The sequence below is a fragment of the Copadichromis virginalis genome, linkage group LG16 (genome assembly GCF_057382275.1).
Source record: "Copadichromis virginalis isolate Kocher_CV1m ecotype Utaka linkage group LG16, C_Virginalis_male_GT1.1, whole genome shotgun sequence".
NCBI lineage: Eukaryota > Metazoa > Chordata > Actinopteri > Cichliformes > Cichlidae > Copadichromis > Copadichromis virginalis.
Genome location: NC_140633.1, coordinates 28749813 through 28768090, shown reverse-complemented (window position 1 = coordinate 28768090; position 18278 = coordinate 28749813). Strand labels below are relative to the sequence as shown.

At 43.0% G+C, this 18278-nt stretch overlaps 1 protein-coding gene across 12 annotated transcripts in view; it reads left to right on the top strand.

Annotated features, from left to right (window-relative positions):
* The window catches only part of map2 (microtubule-associated protein 2), a 105829-nt gene that overhangs the window by 74752 nt on the left and 12799 nt on the right, over positions 1-18278 (top strand). For 8 of the 12 annotated variants that reach the window (XM_085434282.1, XM_085434292.1, XM_085434281.1 and 5 more), the window contains 9 exons: positions 842-1123; positions 2261-5365; positions 5463-5705; positions 5976-6113; positions 7471-7532; positions 8584-8715; positions 8917-9058; positions 9477-9533; positions 9680-9987. In XM_085434282.1, the coding sequence (XP_085290408.1) occupies positions 842-1123; positions 2261-5365; positions 5463-5705; positions 5976-6113; positions 7471-7532; positions 8584-8715; positions 8917-9058; positions 9477-9533; positions 9680-9987 (4469 nt within the window). The remainder of the gene's footprint in view (positions 1-841; positions 1124-2260; positions 5366-5462; positions 5706-5975; positions 6114-7470; positions 7533-8583; positions 8716-8916; positions 9059-9476; positions 9534-9679; positions 9988-18278) is intronic. The other 4 variants (XM_085434291.1, XM_085434290.1, XM_085434289.1 and 1 more) reach the window with 2 other exon arrangements.

The window sequence follows — 18278 nt, the reverse complement described above, 5'->3', positions numbered from 1 at the left end:
AAAGTAATATAGAGAAACCAAGAGCCCATCTCGAACCGATTCAACTTGTCTCAGTTATTAAACTTTCCTGATGCTGCTGATTTTTTTTTTCTTGCTCAAAAGAGTGCAGGAAAGAAAGTTCTTTCTCCAGAGATATTAAATTAAAATGAAATGAAAAGCCAGAACTCTTGACTCCCATAGCTTAGGGATTCAGAAGTTATCTTACAGGACATATTTTACTGTCGTTGTTTGGAATCACAGATCTCAGCTGAACTTAACATTTGTGTAATACTGAAGACATTTATTAACTTCTAGTTAGTGTAAACTAATGTAAATGATCATATTTAATGACTATTAGCAACCACTTTGTACGATCAGCTGCAAATCCTTAGAAAGATGCGACATTGTCACGGTGGATCTGCAGCTAACTCTCCTTTCACTCAAATGAATACAATGTTCCTTCATTTACTTGCATATATAGTATCCTGTCCATGCAGTGTAAAGCCATGAAGTGTTGTTTCCTGTTATCTTTACCACTAAACAACTGACCTTAGTCGTAAAAGATCAAAGGTCAGTATCTGTTAAGGATTTGCTTATGGACTGGAAAAAATATTTTAAAAAGACAGATATTTGGGGGGAAAAAACATATTCTTCTAATATGATAAAAAGAAAACAAAAAATGCATAAATAACAGCAGTCTGTACTGTATGTGTAATGTACATATATGTGTGAACAAATAAATATTTTAGGCCATCTTTCCCTAGAGCTGAAAGTGTCCCGTCATAAGTTGTGTTCGCACATAACCCAAGTCTGTGTTGCCTGTAGTCTTAATGTGTCCCCCTTTCACCCTGTTCTCGGGAAGAAGAGACCATGGAGGCTCTTACAGCTGAATACGAGGAGGAGGTGGAAGATGAGGAGGAGAGTGCAGAGGCAGCAGAGTCCGAGGCAGCTCTTGATGAGCAGCAGTGGAGTGGGGAAGAGCCCGAGCTGGACAGCCCCCAAGCTGAGCCCTTAGAGCAGGCAGAGGCCATAGACGAGGCCCAGGATCTAGACCTGGAGCCGGCTGAGGCAGCTAGTGCTACTGCAGAGAGCTCTATGGACAGAGAGGAGGAGGAAGCAGAGGGTGAGGAGAGCCCGGAGACAGGTGTGTCCTGCCCTCTGCTCTCCCTGCCTGCATGTTCCTGCATTGCCCACTGTATAAGAACGCAAGATGTGTACAAAGGAAATGTATAACTTATAAGCATTATAATTCAAGTGGAATGGCAAGTAATCCTCCCTGCGCTCTGCTGCGGCTGCAAGGCAACACAGGCTTGTTGGTGGGAAAAAAAGCCACATTGTTTTAACTTAACCTGGTTTTATTGTGTATTTTTGCTTATATTTTCTTTTACTTGCTGTGGTTTTCGGGGCCGGCCGTTTTCGTAGTGGTATGATGAAGTGAAGTGATGCTAATCGTGACGGTTGCTGGTTTTATTTTTTCCACCTGCTATAAGCTTCCAGATTTTTCATTGTGTTTATACATTGCCTAGTGCTGGTATGCCAGTGCTGTGCGCAGTTTTGTAGCCATGATTCATTCCTGCAACACGTGCATAAATCATTGGTATCATGAATCTGAGTACAGAGTTTGCAGGGGATTTTGTGTTGGCTGTCTCATGTTCAGTGTGGTGCAGTTGTTGGTAAAACCATCTCATCAAATGCATTTCTGTATCAGCTTAATTCCTAATTATTTCTCTTTTTTGGGTTGTTTTTGTCACCTTTAGCTGGTGACAGCATATAGCATTTATCTGTCATTTACCAGTAAAGTTCTTCCATGATTGTGCTAATAAACTGACATCTGAACATTTAAACCCTAGATTTTTCACAATAGTGAAAACTATTTAAATATTAAAAGCTTTAAACTTGACAAACTGACTAAACACTTCATTTTACTGAATGACAGAAATGTTATTTCACTTGGTATCTGATGGTTTTGAAGGTCAGCATGGATATTTCTCCCATCTGTTATTGCTTGTTTCACATAAAGCAACATCACAGTTGCCTCATGCTGGTTTCCGTCACGCCACCATCCCATTTTATCATCCATCTGTGACTTGGTGGACCGCGTAATCTCGCCGTACTTCTTCATTGATGGCCGTACCATTGTGCTGTAAGTTTCTGAGGAGAGCTTTGCCTGTTTTTGTCATAGCTTTTCCAGACCCTGGCTTAATAGATATCTCATTCACAGCATGCTAAAACAATGCATTTCTGTAATGATCGAACAGCCAACTTACAGATATCCTTTCAGCTTTGAAGATGGAGACAGACAAGCAGGACAGTGGATCCATGAGCCCTGACAGCATTGGATCAGAGAAACGCCCAGAGGAGTTTTATGAGCCCCAGATCCAAGGGTTCTTTGCTGGTGAACGAGTTGTACCAGAGAGTCCCACCATGGATATGCCATCCTTTGTACCCCCAGATGTTCAAAGTCAAGCCAAGGAACCCGTCAGATCGCTCACACTTCAGCCTACATATGGTGAGCCGATTACAGTGTCAGAGAAGCAGCCATCAGTGGAGCTGGTAGAGTTCAGCAGCATCAGCTCTCCTGCTGATTTCACATCAGTGGGAGCCAAAGTTCAAGGAGGAGACTCAACAAGTGACACAAAAGACAGATCTGGGATGTCAGCCTATTTTGAAACATCAGCCATGGAGGTTAGTGAAGGTCCTCACAGTAAAGGTGAGGGTTATTACGAACTGAGTAGAGCTGGTGAAAAGCAGAGTACTGATGATACCAGTTCTCCTGAGATCAGCTACAGCACACTTGCTGAAGCTCAAGATAAACCTGAAGCTAAAAAAAGTACAACAGAAGACACTAGGGTATTTACAGTTCCTGACAGGAGTAATGACTGCAGGCTTTCCCCAGGTAAACTTGCCTTAGAGCAGAGGAGTTACTCACTTAACATCACCATAGGAGCAATGGATCAAAGTGGCCAAGGTAGACAAAGAAACTTCTCCCCACTGGCCACAGATATCATGTCATATACCAGTGGAAGCTTAGATGACTCAGCAGACTACCTTCCAGTTACCACACCATCTGCAGATAAGCCACCATCTTTCCCTCCACTCATACTTGAGACGGCAGCTTCCATTACTTCAGACTCCTCATCTCCTCCAAGGATCACAGAGCAGCCTCCAAAACCTAGTCCTGAACCGGAATCTCCAGAATCCCCTGAGCCTCCCAAGAATACATATAAAAATGGCACAGTAATGGCACAAGACTTGCCCGAAATGCTTGACCTTGCTGGTAACCGTTCGGGACTGCAATCAGAAAACAGTGACCCAGAAATCATTCGGAGGAAGTCGATTCAATCTGATTCTTCTGCCTTAAATTATGACCCACTGGCTAGCCTAATTTCAGGGGAACAGAGTCCTGGAGCTAGAAAGAGTGACAGCCAGCTGGAAGAGATGGGTTATTGTGTTTTTAGTGAATATTCAGGGCCCATGCCGTCCCCTGCAGATGTGTTCAGCCCTACAGACACTTCTGCACAAGTCTTCACCCCGTCTGTCCTGGAGGAAAAGGTAGCTGAGCAGGCAAGAAAATTAGCAGTCAGAGATGTGTCTTTGGAGGATGAGACACAGCCATCAGGAGTTGCTGATGCAGCTGAAGAAAAAGACCAGAAAGAAGAAGAGAGAAAAGATTCAGCTGAAGAAAATAAAAAGAACAAAGAAGATGATCAGATGATTACCTCTGTAAGCGAGACACCACTTGCTCAGCCCTGTGAGCCTTTTGTGACACCAACTGTCACTGTGACACTGGAGGAAGGTGGGAGGTCAGTGAGCGAGACTGAACGGCAAGCCAGCGGTGAAGGCTCAGCGTCAGAAACTGAGATTGCTGACTATGAGAGGCAGATCCGGAAACTGGAGATGGAGGACAGGCCTCTCAGTTTGGAGGAGGAGCGAGAGCTGCAGGAGCTTCGAGAGAAGGTGAAGCTGGTGCATCAGGAAGCCTATGAGGAAGTGGATGCTGAAGATGTGTACCAGCTGACTGGTGTGGCCAAGGACCGAATTGCCAGGCCTGTTAAAACTTCATCTGCCTCATCTGTGGAGAGCAATATCGATGATGACAAGCTGCTCTCCCCAGTGCTCTCACCCTCCAAACTTAAACAAAGAGAAATGTATGGCTCCCCGAAAAGATCAGCTTCACCTGTGTTAGGCATAAACAAAGATGAGAGAGAAGATCCAGAAAAGAAAATGAAGGCAGAGCAAGAGAAAGAAGCAGTCGAGAAGAAACTTAAAGAGGAGGAAGAAAAGAAAATCAAGGAAGAGGCAGAAAAGAAAGAACAAGAAATGGAAGAGAGGGAAGAGCAGAAAAGGAGAGAGAAAGAAGAGGCAGAGAGGATATTGAAGGAAGAAACAGAAAGGAAGGAGAAAGAACAGAAAGAGCAGGAGATGAGGGAGAAATTGGAGAAAGAAGAGAGGGAGTTGAAAGAAAAGCAAGAGAGAGAGCAGAAAGAAAAAGAGGAGCGAGAGTTGAAAGAAAAACAAGAAAGAGAGCAGCGTGAGAGAGAGGAGAGGGAGTTGAAAGAAAAGCAAGAGAAAGAGAAGAAAGCGAAAGAGGAGCAAGAGTTGAAAGAAAAACAAGAAAAAGAGCAGAAAGAAAGAGAGGAGAGGGAATTGAAAGAAAAGAAAGAGAAAGAAGAAAAGGAGTTGAAAGAAAAGCAAGAGAGAGAGGAGAGAGAAAAGAAGGAAAAGGAAGAAAGGGAGAGAAAAGAAAGAGAAGAGAGGGAAAAGATGGAACAAGAGGAGAGAGAAAGGAAAGAAAGGCTGGAAAAAGAAAGAATAGAGAAGGAGTTGAGAGAGAAGGAAGAGAAAGAAACAATAGAAAGGCAGCTGAAAGAAAAGGAAGAGCGTGAGAAGGAAGAAGAGATGAACACAAAAGTTGCAGACCAGCCTGAAGTGGATGCAAGACAAAAAGAAGCTGATGCAATAAAGCCCGCTGAGGTCGAGAAGATGAAGGACAAAGGCGACGTGACGAAGGAAATACCCGAGGCTCATGCTGCCATTGAGTCTGTGGTGACAGTTGAAGATGATTTCATTACTGTGGTCCAAACCATTGATGAAGCCGAAGAGCCGGGCCACAGCGTTCGTTTCTCTGCCCCACCTGAGGCTGAAGCAGTTTGCATTGCTGCCCAGAAAGAAGAAGAAGAAGAGGAAGAAGAGTCTGTGGAGCTGGCTCAGGAAGCGGACATAGAGGCTGCCAGTTTAGAGGAAATGGGAGATGTTCCTGAAATTCCCGACTCCCCCGAGAGGGAGGCTCAGACCATAGAAACAGAAGGACCAACAGAAAGCTATGATAGAGATGAAACCACAATGGATGACTCCATTCTGGACAGCTCCTGGGTTGACACTCAAGGTGAGATCACCTTTTTTGGTTCTTCTTTTTATTCCCTCTTGTCAGCTTCAAATACACAAACTGAATAAAGTCTCATGCCCTATTTTCCACACTGCAGATGACGATAAGAGTATGGTAACGGAGCACACTGAGCCTTTGCCCAAGATGTCTAGTCCGGTCAAAAAACCTGCTGTGGTCCAGAACAAACTGGCACAACAGTGGAAGACAGAGAAACAGGAAAAGCCTGTTAAAGCCAAGACTAAGGGGGGGCGGCCTAAGGGACGAATCTCGACTCCAGAACGCAAACCTACCCGCAAAGAACCTGCCTACATCCCCAAAGAGGAACTCAAGAAGAAAAAAGGTTATTGTAATTTTATTTTTCGTCGTATGTAAAATAAAGTCAATAACTGAAGCAATAATCATTGTTAAATAATGTTCAAGTCAGCTGCTCCTCCTGTGTATCTGACTGTTTTGTATGCAGGCTTTCTTATTGAATAGATAGCTAATATTCAGTATGCATGAACCGTACACAGGCTTTCTGTGGTGTTTTCCGTATTATAACACGACTGTCTCTGTCTGTGGTTGCACTCCTCTGCTGTTGTCACTGGTCCTCTTTTCTCCGATAATGCAGCAGTGATAAAGAAGGCTGACCTGGCCAAAAAAATGGAGACTCGGACTCAATCCCCGTCCAAGAGGACTGCGGGGAAAGCAGCAGTCCGCCAGACCCGTCCTATCCAGCACCACTCCTGCCCCAGGAGAATAACCACAGGTGACACGTTGCCTTGGTCTGTCACACAGCTGGTGCTTGCTGCAGGACAGTCACCGCAACAGCATTCCCTGTCTCGCCTCCGCTTCATTTTTGTTTTATTGGTTGTTTAATGTTATTAGTTTTGTTAGTCATTTGTTTTCAAATGCATTTATTTTGTGTTTCATCATAATAAAGATTGACTTTCATTAATATTTTCTTTGGATTCATTTGTGTATTTTTTGCTTTTTTTGTGTTTTTTTGTTCGTTCTCCGAGCTAACAAATACTGTCTCACTTGTGTTCTCTGTTTTAAGCATTTGTTTGTGCTTACACCTATGCTCATATATACATGTGTCTAAGAAGGCACAGCACACTTCCCTTAACTACAGTATTGTTAACTTAAATAATACTTTAATTCCTAACACATTCATAAAGATGTTATTCTTTATGAATACATCTTTCCTTCATAAAATCTTTTTTTGCAGTTTGTATCTAGGTTCTCTGTCAGCTGCTGGTGTCCAGCTGACTTGTCACAATAATGAATCTTGTCAGTAAAGAAACTATAGACCTTCACAACCTCGATGGTCTTTTAAATTACATATCCAGTTTAGCCATTTCCAACTTGTGGTATCTTCTCCGTGGTGCTAAAAGCACTTTTCCACTCTGAGTACTGAAAGCACTTTTTACTACAAGCTACTTTAATATAGTCTATGCCTTGAAGCATTTTCTATTACACGCACACTGTCACTACGATCAATGCATCGGGGGGAATATGGGGGCCTCAGCATCTTGCCCAAGGACACGTCAATATGAAGACCAGAGGTACCAGAGATTGAACCACTGACCTTCCGGATGGTAGACAGACTTTGCTAAGTGACAGCCACCCTTTAACTTATTACTAGGTTTGCTAATGCTGCTCTGACCCAGAGGCAGTTTGCTCTCCATTTTCCCCTGACGGACTGAATTCTGTGTCAGTGATGAGGAAAGCTCAGTATACTGCTGCAATGCCCCAATTCGATTTTTTTTTTTCCAAGGTTGCCTTACATAATACAAAATCCCCCATTCTGTGTGATATCTTGCCAAATCTTTGCAGAACAAAGCTGTCAAGAGAGAAACATCCAGCTCCTATAGAACATTGAATTTGGCATATTGCTTACCATGCCACATTTAAGAATGCAAAGTTGGATGTCTGTAATTTTTACATTTTATGTAATGGGAACATATTCTTGCAAGGATATAAATATGGGGGTAATCCTCCAAAGTAGGGCATTTAGAGAGCCCTAACTCCTTCTCCTTCAATGTACGAAGGTTAACGCACAAATTCTTCTGAAGTATTTTTGTTTCCCTGAACTTCTCTGTCTGTCTGTCTCCGTCCCTCAGAGGTCCTACCTGACAGTCGTCAGCCTCTCAGCGTTGCCAGACAGTCTCGTGACAGAGCATCGGTAAGTATACTCAACAAACCTAAAAATGGCACGACCTCTGGCACAAAAAACACTGAGAGAGATTCCAAGAAAACTCTGCTGGCAGTCAGCATGAATGAACAATTAAATTATAGGCATAGAGAAACTCAATGGATACTGAACACTATAAACAGGCAGAACCTTTTTTTGGTGCAACATATTTGAAACTTTTGCTTTTTTGCTATTAATATGAAACCGCTAATACACATCTTGACTTCTGCAGGATCTGAAACAAAAAGCATCTCGGTAATTTTGAAAAAACAATTATCAGTAGAATCATTAAAATGATGTTATTTCCTAGGGTGACTTGCGGAGTTCAAAAAAAAAAAAGTCTCAAAAGACATTAACACAATAACACATCACATCCAGATAACGCAAATGCTTTGTCCTTCCATCTACACACTAACACGGGCAGGTGTTGCATTAGTTTTTTGTTCATATTTCATGAAGAAAATTATTAATGGTGGTTACATTTTGTAAAATGTTTCCTCTTCTTGGCATATTTTAATGGGTTTTTGCACAAGTAGTGAAGACAGACGCATTTGGAGTGTTTATTTTGCTGAGTGGGTGTTGAACCAACCTGTGACATTTCTCCAGTGCCTGTGGTCGTGACTCCATTTCACTCCTCCGCCATGGTAATGACAGTTATTGTGTCTAAAAGAACATGCTTTCTATATTTCCTAAATGTCATGTCATCACAGCATACTGAAAGTGTCTTCTAATACCATGCTCTGCAGTGTAGCCCGTTGCTGTTGCATGGGCATGATGAAGAGTATCCCTCACGTTCTTAAGTTTTGTTTATTTGTTTGATATTTTCATGTCCCATGAGTTTTCAGTTTCTTACTAAAATGAATGTGCAAGAGGAGCTGCTTTAATAGATTACATAGTAAATTGTTCCACATGATTCATGAGATCATGTGCATTCATGATGCATGTTGTAGCAGTGGTATTTTCACCACTTTTTGTCATCCTGTGTTCTTTATTTTGTTTTCATGCGCCTCACCAACCACGCCTCTTTGTTGTACCATCTCAGTGCCATGCCCATCATTTACCGTTTACAAAGATCCCCACCTTCATATCCAGAGCGGCTGCCTCGCTAGATAGACCTCGTCCATCCTCAGCAGAGCCTCAGGGCTCCACAGAATTACAGAAACAAATAGCTAAGGTAGGTGGATGGAAGAGTGACAGGGTTCCTGCACAAGTCCTGGAAATTTCATACATGTTTTCATGCAAACATGAATATTATTTGCTTTAATTTTGTAATATTGCTTGCAAACGATATCTGTTGTTTCACATTGAATTAAAAAGATAAACCTCAGTCTGCCTGACTGGCCTAACAATGCGCTCCCTGTATGCTTTCCAACAGGATGGTGGGTCACGGAGCCCAGAGAAGAGGTCTTCAGTGCCACGCCACACCTCATTTATGAGTCGCCGTGGGCCCCATGACCATGAAGAGAGCTCTACCTCTATCACTAGCTCTGGCTCTACGGCTCCTCGCAGGCCCACATGTAGGGTCCAGTTCCCCTAAACTGTACAAAGTATCAGCATTTAGTTTACGTTAGGTTGTCTAAAACGAAACTCTTGATAGCCTCCAGTGTGCGATAAATGCTACTAATTCAGTCTTTACTACTGTTGATCAATTTTAGAAAAATATTTCTAGAAAGTGAAAAGCACACTCATAAGGCCTTATGCTTGATTATTTTAAGAAGTCCCAGCTGACATCTGCTAATGAGTGATTTTTGCATACTCGCTCTATTTCTGTCTGTCTTCTGGCATCTTTAACATTTGTTTTTTTATATTAATACTTAATTTACTTTTATTACAAAGCCAAAATGTTATGTTGGACTATTAGCGTGCACTAAAACTCCTCTTTTTCTTCATTCTCCATCACTAAATCCAAAACTTTTGATTTTTCCCTTTCTCCAGCATTTCGCACTGAGATGAGGGCAGAACACAGGACAGGGCGAGCTCCTAGCATGACAGGTAATTACAGACTGTTTCTACTATTTCTAGATATAAATTAAGAGCATTTTGTAATTTTGTGCTGTGGACTCAAAATATTTTGAATAAAAGGAATTGCAGCCTGTCTTCACCTCCACCTCCATCACCTGTATTTGTCATCTTACCAGTTACAGAATCAGTGCGCTCACGTTCAGCTCGCAGTGGCCACTCCACCCCACGCACCCCTGGCTCAACAGCCATCACCCCAGGAACTCCTCCCAGTTACTCATCATCTTCGAGGACCCCCGGGACCCCACGCTCCCTCAGTCTGATTTGTCAGGAGAGGAAGGTGGCTGTGGTCCGTACCCCACCCAAGTCACCTGCAACAACACCCAAGCAGCTCCGTATTATCAACCAGCCACTCCCTGACTTCAAGAATATCAAGTCTAAGATTGGCTCCACAGAGAATATCAAGTATCAGCCTAAAGGAGGACAGGTAACACTTTTACTTTGTCCAGAAATCTGCAGCTTTTTTTAACTGCTTGCTAATTTTCTTCCATCTTCACATTTGGTTTTACTGCTTATTGTAGTTTCCTTTTTTCCTACCTCTCCCTTCTGCACTGATCTCAGAGACAGAAGCTGCCATGTATTTTATTTTTGTTTCAGGAAGTTACATGTAATAGAAATAAAAAGTATATTAGGTATATATAGGTAGATTTACTGAGCATGCAAAGAAACTTAATGCTTGCCTCCTAGCAGATTTTACTCAGGATTTGACCTTTGAACCATAAAGCAACAACAAAACATTCAATAGGAGGAAAAAATTGAGTCAAATAACTGTTTCATATGGATCTGCAAGAAAAATCTGTACAATATATTTACAGACCACTGATCTGTGATGAGGTCTGCTTTACCATTCCTCGTATAAATAATATTATAAGGTTTTGTCTAACATCTTCTGTCTTTTTCTTCTGCTTTAAGATGCTTATTTCCCATATGTTTCCTCCCGTCTCTAGGTCCTCGCTAAAAGTCCTGCTTTAGTCTTTTAGTTTCCCTTGCCTGCTGCCATCCATCATCGTAAAAAAAAGAGTACAAAATATTACATAATGATGTTTTGTATAAGAAAAAAGGAAAATCACACGTAATTACACGTGTCCATTGGTTAAATTTACAATGTATACAATGTAAAGTGTAGCGTGTTAAACTTTTCCTTTACCTGATAGACTATCCTAAAATGTACTTCAACTTATAATGTTGATTTTAATGATATATAAACCTATTGGACATATGATTTATCATCTAAACTATTTATATGGTGAATCAAGACCCACAGCAGCTTAGCAGTTCTTTACCACTTCTAGATATTTTCAGTTCCCAGTCTGATTTTGTGGCTGTCTTCCTCTGTTGTCTCTATGTGAAGCATTAGTTCAGATATCAGTTGCTGCTGTCAGTGAAAGTAAAAGTATGCTTGCGTTAATCAGATTGCAGAAAAATTTGTCTTCAAGAGCTGTAAATGTTGCTCTGTGTCTGATGGATGAAAGCAGTTTGATATATCTGTTGCCATCAACACAGTAGACCGAGGCTCTTTTTCTCTGAGTTTAATATAGACTAATATAGACTGCCACCTGATGGCAGGTTAAAAAGTCATTTTAACATTGTTGTGATTGATTGTGAGTTTATCCCAAAGATAAACACTGAGATAAAGGTCTAAAGAATGATTTCAAAATATGTATATATACATTTTTTACAATTTTAAAGCAGTAAATGCTAGCTTATGTTATGTCAGCTTTATTTTTACCTGTGATTTCTCACCACCAAGCAGTTCTCCATCTAGAGATTTCAGTAAACAGAAAATGACATGACTATGACACCTGAGCGAGAGTCTGAACTCTGAGCAGTATTGTCCCGTAAGCGTTCCTCCTGGCTCTCTAAAGCAAAGACAGCAGTTCAGCAAAATCAGAATTACAAATCTTGTTTTCTGTTGCTGCACAGAATCTGCATTAGCACAGTGTCTCGGGGTACATTTCTTACATTTTGACAAATGTCTCGAGTCTGAAACACAAAGGCAGCACTGCACCAGGAAGCAATGTGTCTGTAGCCATCAGTTCCTACAAGCCTTTGCTGATGACCTGATTAGGAATCTAAGTGTTTGGCTGGCATCTTTATGACTTAGCAGGCCTCTGAGCTGCTCTGTGCAGTCAGCCATAAAATAGGGAGGGATCATGTTCCAAATGCCAGCCTGTCATCTGCAGGAGAAACACGCTTGAGCTTCTCTGGGGGGGGTTAGCATGTGTACAGCATTACTGTTTATGCTTTGTCAAAGTGTTCCTAACTAGCTTCATCAGTGTTTGCAATGTAAATACTCAATTATACAGTCACATCACTCACTGTGGATGTGGAAGTGCTTGGCCAATATTTCAGTGTGGATTTTGCTCCACTGTGTGTTAGTTTGCTTGTGTGTGATTTTGAATACGTCATGCTTTTGTGTATTTCTTATCTGTAACACAGATAGCAGATACATTGACTAGGGGGTTATCTCCCTGTTAGATAGACGCGGCTATTTATCAAATGCATCTATTGAATTTGCACAGATATCTGATCCTTAATGGGAATTATTCTCCTTATTGTGTAGTTGTTCCTTCTGATTACAGGTGTTTGTTTCACACATGAGCATGCTGTCTTCAGACAAAGTCTTTTGTTTTTGGAATCAGCATAGATTAATGCAGTGCGTTATTCGTCTTCAGTGGTAGTTTGATAAGTTGTTGAGGTTCAGAGGTCTATGTTTATGCCCATAAATGAAACTGAATATAATGACTGATATCAGTACTGATATTTGGTGATTTAAAAAGCTAATATACTGTATGTAAATATGTTCTTTAATATTTCTTTTAGCCACACAAAACATTTGTTTTGTGTAGTTATTTGTCATTGTTTTATTATCACAGCAAATCATGGATTACTCAACGCTCAGCTCGACTCTGATCAGATCAGCTGAGATCTTGAAGTTGCAGAGTGCGCACTGGTGGACCATCAACACCCATAACATTGTTAAAGGATATTTCTCCTGTCTCATCTCTATTTTTTAAAATGTTAATTTATCAGCAGTTATAAAGAGTGATACTTTTTATAATTTCGGGCTATATGTCGGGCCTACTGACACATTGGTCAAATTGTATTAATCTTCACATTTTAGTTTAGATTTAAAAGACACCTTGATGCATATTAATAGAAGCATTTATAATTATACAATTACAAATCTATCCATCCATTTATTTTCTTACCTGCTTACCTGCCTTGGCTGCTATATAGTGAGAAGCTTGGCAAAGAATTATCATATATAATGATCTTTAACACTTGCATTAATGCTCCTGTTAATGTCTCCAAGGTTCTTTTAACAAAAGCAAATAACTTGAGAATATCATTGAGTGTTAATTATAAGAGAAAAATGGAAATACAAATAGAAAACTTTAGGACATTTGAATGAAACAAATGATTGATTAAAGTATTTGTTTAACTGGAGCCTTTATTGCAGTACAGTGTTATAAACATTCATTGTTGAAATGGTCCTCTAGTGTCACTATTGTACCACTGAAGTAGTACAAAATTATAGATAGCGCATAATTTTACCTCTTTTTTTAAACTTAATGAAAATTAAAAAGCCAAACTAGTGTGACAGCATTTATATTGTTGCAAATATTTATAGACAGTAGTCACATGACATGATGGAAGTGTACTCCTCACCTTAATATTCACAGCACCCTCAAAGATCCAAATAGTGTTACTATAAGCAGCTCCTGTAGTGAGCCTCCCCCAGCCCACAGCAATATAGCAAGCCTATACTCAGCTACTGACCTGTCTAATGACTGTCCTCATAGAAACAGAAGGACCCAGATGGGCCAACAGAGGCCAAACGCAGGGCCTCTTTGATCTGGAAGTCAGTGCTGCGCCTCATCTCTGTTACTCTGTGTCTGTCTGCGGTACACAGCGTGACCTGGACGCAGGACCTGCTGGTATACCTTATCACTTTTAATTATAGCACTTTGAATAAAAAGTCTGGAAACCTTTGTCCCAGTGGAATAATTAAAAAGAAAGCATTTACTATGTGTAATTTTACTCATTAATATCTTGAAAAGGTAATTTGATTGATTAAATTTAAATTCAAATGAGCCATTAATATTAACAATACAAAAAACTATTTTAGAGCCAATTAATTATTACGTGGCCACTGCCTTTTGTCTTTTGATTGATTATTGAATTTTAAAGTGCTGAAGAAAGTCCATCGCACAGAGCAGCAGCAGAACGTGTTTGCGTAGCTGCTTTACATAGGATCGAACCAGTCACATCAAAAAATCAAAAGGCAGTATTTTTCTTTTTTTTTCTTAATATTTTAGTAATCATCATGTTGAAATTGTACAGTACTGAGGAAAAGTCTTAAGCCACCCCTCATTTGGGAAATATGTACAATGATTTACTGAAATGTGTGCAAACATATAGTATAAAAAACAAAAACTGAGTTTGTACAATTCTAAGTCAACATTTGGTATGCCCACCTTTATTCTTCAACACAGCCTAAACTCTAAGGCAACCTTTCTTTCAGTAGTGTTCAGGAATAGTTCTCCAGGCTTCTTGAAGAACAGTCAAAGCTCCTCTTTTGATGTTGGCTGCCTTTTGCTCTAATCTCTGTCAAGATGATCCTACATTGCTTCAATAAAGTTGAGGTCTGGACTCTGGGGAGGCCAATCCCTGATTGATTGGGTTTCATTGTGTGTTTTTCTATTTTGTTATGCTTTTATTGCATTGGCATTGTGTTTGGGATCGTTTTCATTTTGGATAAGGAAGCCATTGCCAATCAAATGCTTTCCAGATGCTATGGCATTGTGGATCAAAATGCTAAGATACTTTTCTGTCCATAATACACAAGAACCGACAACCAGCTAAATAAGAAATAAGAAAAAATTTAGCCTCAAACAAAGATGGAGCCTCTAAGAAGTTTTACAGATGGCTATAGAAACTCACTGTTGTACCTACTGACTATTTTAACCAATAGGTTCATCGTGTTCATCATGTTCTTCCTTATGAATGGCATCTTGGCAACAAACCTTTCATTGAGACCAATTCTGATGAGTAATCAGTAAACAGTAGATGGATCAACTGAAAGATCAAATGAATCTCTCGGGTCATGTGTCAGGTCTTTGGTGGAATTTTGACTTTCCGATACTGTTCATGTGTTCAAATAGTCTTCTTCTTGTGCAGTTTCCTCAAACTTTTTAAGAACACACTACACACCATTGTTACGACTGTGGCCGTAATTGTGTGTGGATTTGAGTGTCTAGGTGCTCCTCCGGGTATGTTACGATTTGGCGTTGGTAATGTGTTGTTTTTGCGTGACTATTATGTGTTTCCTACTTTACTTTGAAAGTCTGTGTATCTTAGTGTGTTCAGTTTACGTTTCCCTGTCTCGTCAGTTCTGATTTGCCCCAGCTGTGTTTCCCTCCTGTTGTCCATTCCCTGATTGTTCCCTCCATGTATTTAAGCCCTGTGTGTCAGTTGATCATGGTCGCGATCTTCCCCCCCGTTGTAAATAGTTTGACGTTTTGTGTTTTGATGTAAATAAATTCGTTTTGAGACACTTTTTGGGATTTTGGTGGAGAGCCTTAGTGTTTTTCTTCGTAGTTTTATTTTCCTTATCTTTGCTTTTTTACGTTGCACCCCGGTTGCCTAGGCCGGGGTGTAACATATGGGGGCTCGTCCGGGATCGCTGGAGGGCCCGGGGGCCGCTTCAGCCGTTCGCCGTTGCTGGAGGGTCCGAGGGAGGGACCGCTTCAGCCTCCGTCTGTCTTCGCTGGAGGGCCCGGGGACCGCTCCAGCCTTCATCCGCCTTCGCTGGAGGGTCCGAGGGACCGCTCCAGCCTTCGTCGTCTGCTGGAGGGTCAGTGGAACCGCTCCAGCCTTCATCAGCTTCGTCCGTCTTCGCTGGAGGGTCCGTTGGAGGGACCGCTTCAGCCTTCGTTTGTCTTCGCTGGAGGGTCCGAGGCACCGCTCCAGCCTTTGTCTGCCTTCGCTGGAGGGTCCGAGGCTCCGCTTCAGCCTTCGTTTGTCTTCGCTGGAGGGTCCGAGGCACCGCTCCAGCCTTCGTCTGCCTTCGCTGGAGGGTCCGAGGACCGCTTCAGCCTCCGTCTGTCTTCGCTGGAGGATCCGAGGGACCGCTCCAGCCTTCATCCGCCTTCGCTGGAGGATCCGAGGGACCGCTCCAGCCTTCTGCAGCTGGTGGGCTGCGTGTCCGTGTGTGCAGCTGGTGGGCTGCGTGTCCGTGTGTGCAGCTGGTGGGCTGCGTGTCCGTGTGTGCAGCTGGTGGGCTGCGTGTCCGTGTGTGCAGCTGGTGGGCTGCTCATCCGCCTTCGCTGGAGCGTCCGAGGGACCGCTCCAGCCTTCATCCGCCTCTGCTGGAGGGTCCGGGGGACCGCACCAGCCTTCGTCGTCTGCTGGAGGGTCCGTGGGACCGCTCCAGCCTCCATCAGCTTCGTCTGCCTTCATCCGCCTTCGCTGGGGGGAGGGTCCGTGGGACCGCCCCAGCCTTTGTCGTCGCTGGAGGGTCCGTGGGACCGCTCCAGCCTTCATCCGCCTTCGCTGGAGGGTCCGAGGGACCGCTCCAGCCTTCGTCGTCTGCTGGAGGGTCAGTGGGACCGCTCCAGCCTCCATCAGCTTCGTCTGCCTTCGTCTTCAGCCTTCGTTTGTCTGAATCAAACTTTTCACTTGGGGTTACATGTTTGATTTTTGGGTAGGGGGAACTGTTACGTTTCGGTGTTGTCAGTGTGTTGTTTTTGGCGTGACTGTTATGTGTTTCCTGTTTTACTTTGAAAGTCTGTGTTATCTTAGTCTTTTCAGTTTACATTTTCCCTGTCTCGTCAGTTCTAATTTGCCCCAGCTGTGTTTCCCTCCTGTGGTCCATTCCCTAATTGCTCCTTCTATGTATTTAAGCCCTGTGTGTCAGTTGATCATGGTCGCGATCTTCCCCCCCGTTGTAAATAGTTTGACGTTTTGTCCAATCACTGTGGGGTCCGAGGACCGCTTCAGCCTCCGTCTGTCTTCGCTGGAGGGTCCGTGGGACCGCTCCTGCCTTCATCCGCCTTCGCTGGAGGGTCCGTGGGACCACTCCAGCCTTCGTCGTCTGCTGGAGGGTCAGGGGGACCGCTCCAGCCTCCATCAGTTTCATCTGCCTCTGCTGGAGGGTCCGTGGGACCGCTTCAGTCTTCATTTGCCTTCGCTGGGGGGTCCGAGGGACCGCCTCAGCCTTCGTCGTCTGCTGGAGGGTCAGGGGGACCGCTCCAGCCTCCATCAGTTTCATCTGCCTCCGCTGGAGGGTCCGTGGGACCGCTTCAGTCTTCATTTGCCTTCGCTGGGGGGTCCGAGGGACCGCCTCAGCCTTCGTCGTCTGCTGGAGGGTCCGTGGGACCGCTCCAGCCTTCATCCACCTTCGCTGGAGGATCCGAGGGACCGCCCCAGCCTTCGTCGTCTGCTGGAGGGTCCGTGGGGCCGCTCCAGCCTTCATCCGCCTTCGCTGGAGTGTCCGAGGGACCGCTCCAGCCTTCGTCAGCTTCGTTTGTCTTCGCTGGAGGGTCCGAGGGCCCGCTCCGGTTTTCCGTTTCCACTGGAGGACCCGTCCAGTCATCAGCGTCGCCTGCGGGACGGTGGCCGGTGCCGTATGGGCTGGACATGGAACTTTTCATTTTTCGTTGGGGTTGTATGTTTTAAATGTTTGTTTTTTTGGGTGGGGGGTATGTTAGGTCTATGCTGGGTCAAGTGTGCTGCCTGTGCAGGTGTTTACCGGTCACATCCCTCTGGTGTTCCTTTCCCAAATGTGCAACTCCAATCAAAGACTTATGCGCTGGTCCTTGTTGTTGCAAGATTTTAACTTGGAGATCAGCTACAAGAAAGGGAAGGTTAACGTATTGGCTGACACCCTGTCTAGAGCACTGTCTCCTTGAATTAAACATTTTGGGGTTAATGTTAATTCTTGGGTAAGGGGGTGTTACGACTGTGGCCGTAATTGTGTGTGGATTTGAGTGTCTAGGTGCTCCTCCGGGTATGTTACGATTTGGCGTTGGTAATGTGTTGTTTTTGCGTGACTATTATGTGTTTCCTACTTTACTTTGAAAGTCTGTGTATCTTAGTGTGTTCAGTTTACATTTTCCCTGTCTCGTCAGTTCTAATTTGCCCCAGCTGTGTTTCCCTCCTGTGGTCCATTCCCTAATTGCTCCTTCTATGTATTTAAACCCTGTGTTTCAGTGTGTCATGGTCGCGATCTTCCCCCCGTTGTAAATAGTTTGACGTTTTGGTGTTTTGTTATAAATAAATAGTCTGTTGTAAATACTTTCGTCATGGGATATTTTTGTTTTGGGATTTTGGTGGAGGGCCTTCGTGGTTTTATTTTTCTTATCTTTGTTTTTCTACGTTGCACCCCGGTTGCCTAGGCCGGGGTGTAACACCATGCTGAGATGTGTTTTTGTGACAGCCTGCTAGTAACAAAGAGCCTAAAGAGACAATTTAATTCATGTATTTATTTATCAGTTCATTTATGTATTTATTCTTTGAAAAGTTTTCTGTTATTTGTTGATAATACCTGGGTCCATCTCTTGCGTGAGGTGCCTTATTTATGCTGAAATTATTCATTAAAACTATGAAAGATCTCTGGAAAGCCTGGTGAACTATTCCGCAGGACCATTAAACATTACAAGAAAGTCTGGCTTCAAAGTGAAAGAAAATGTGAAGAAATGTGCGTTGGCTTGA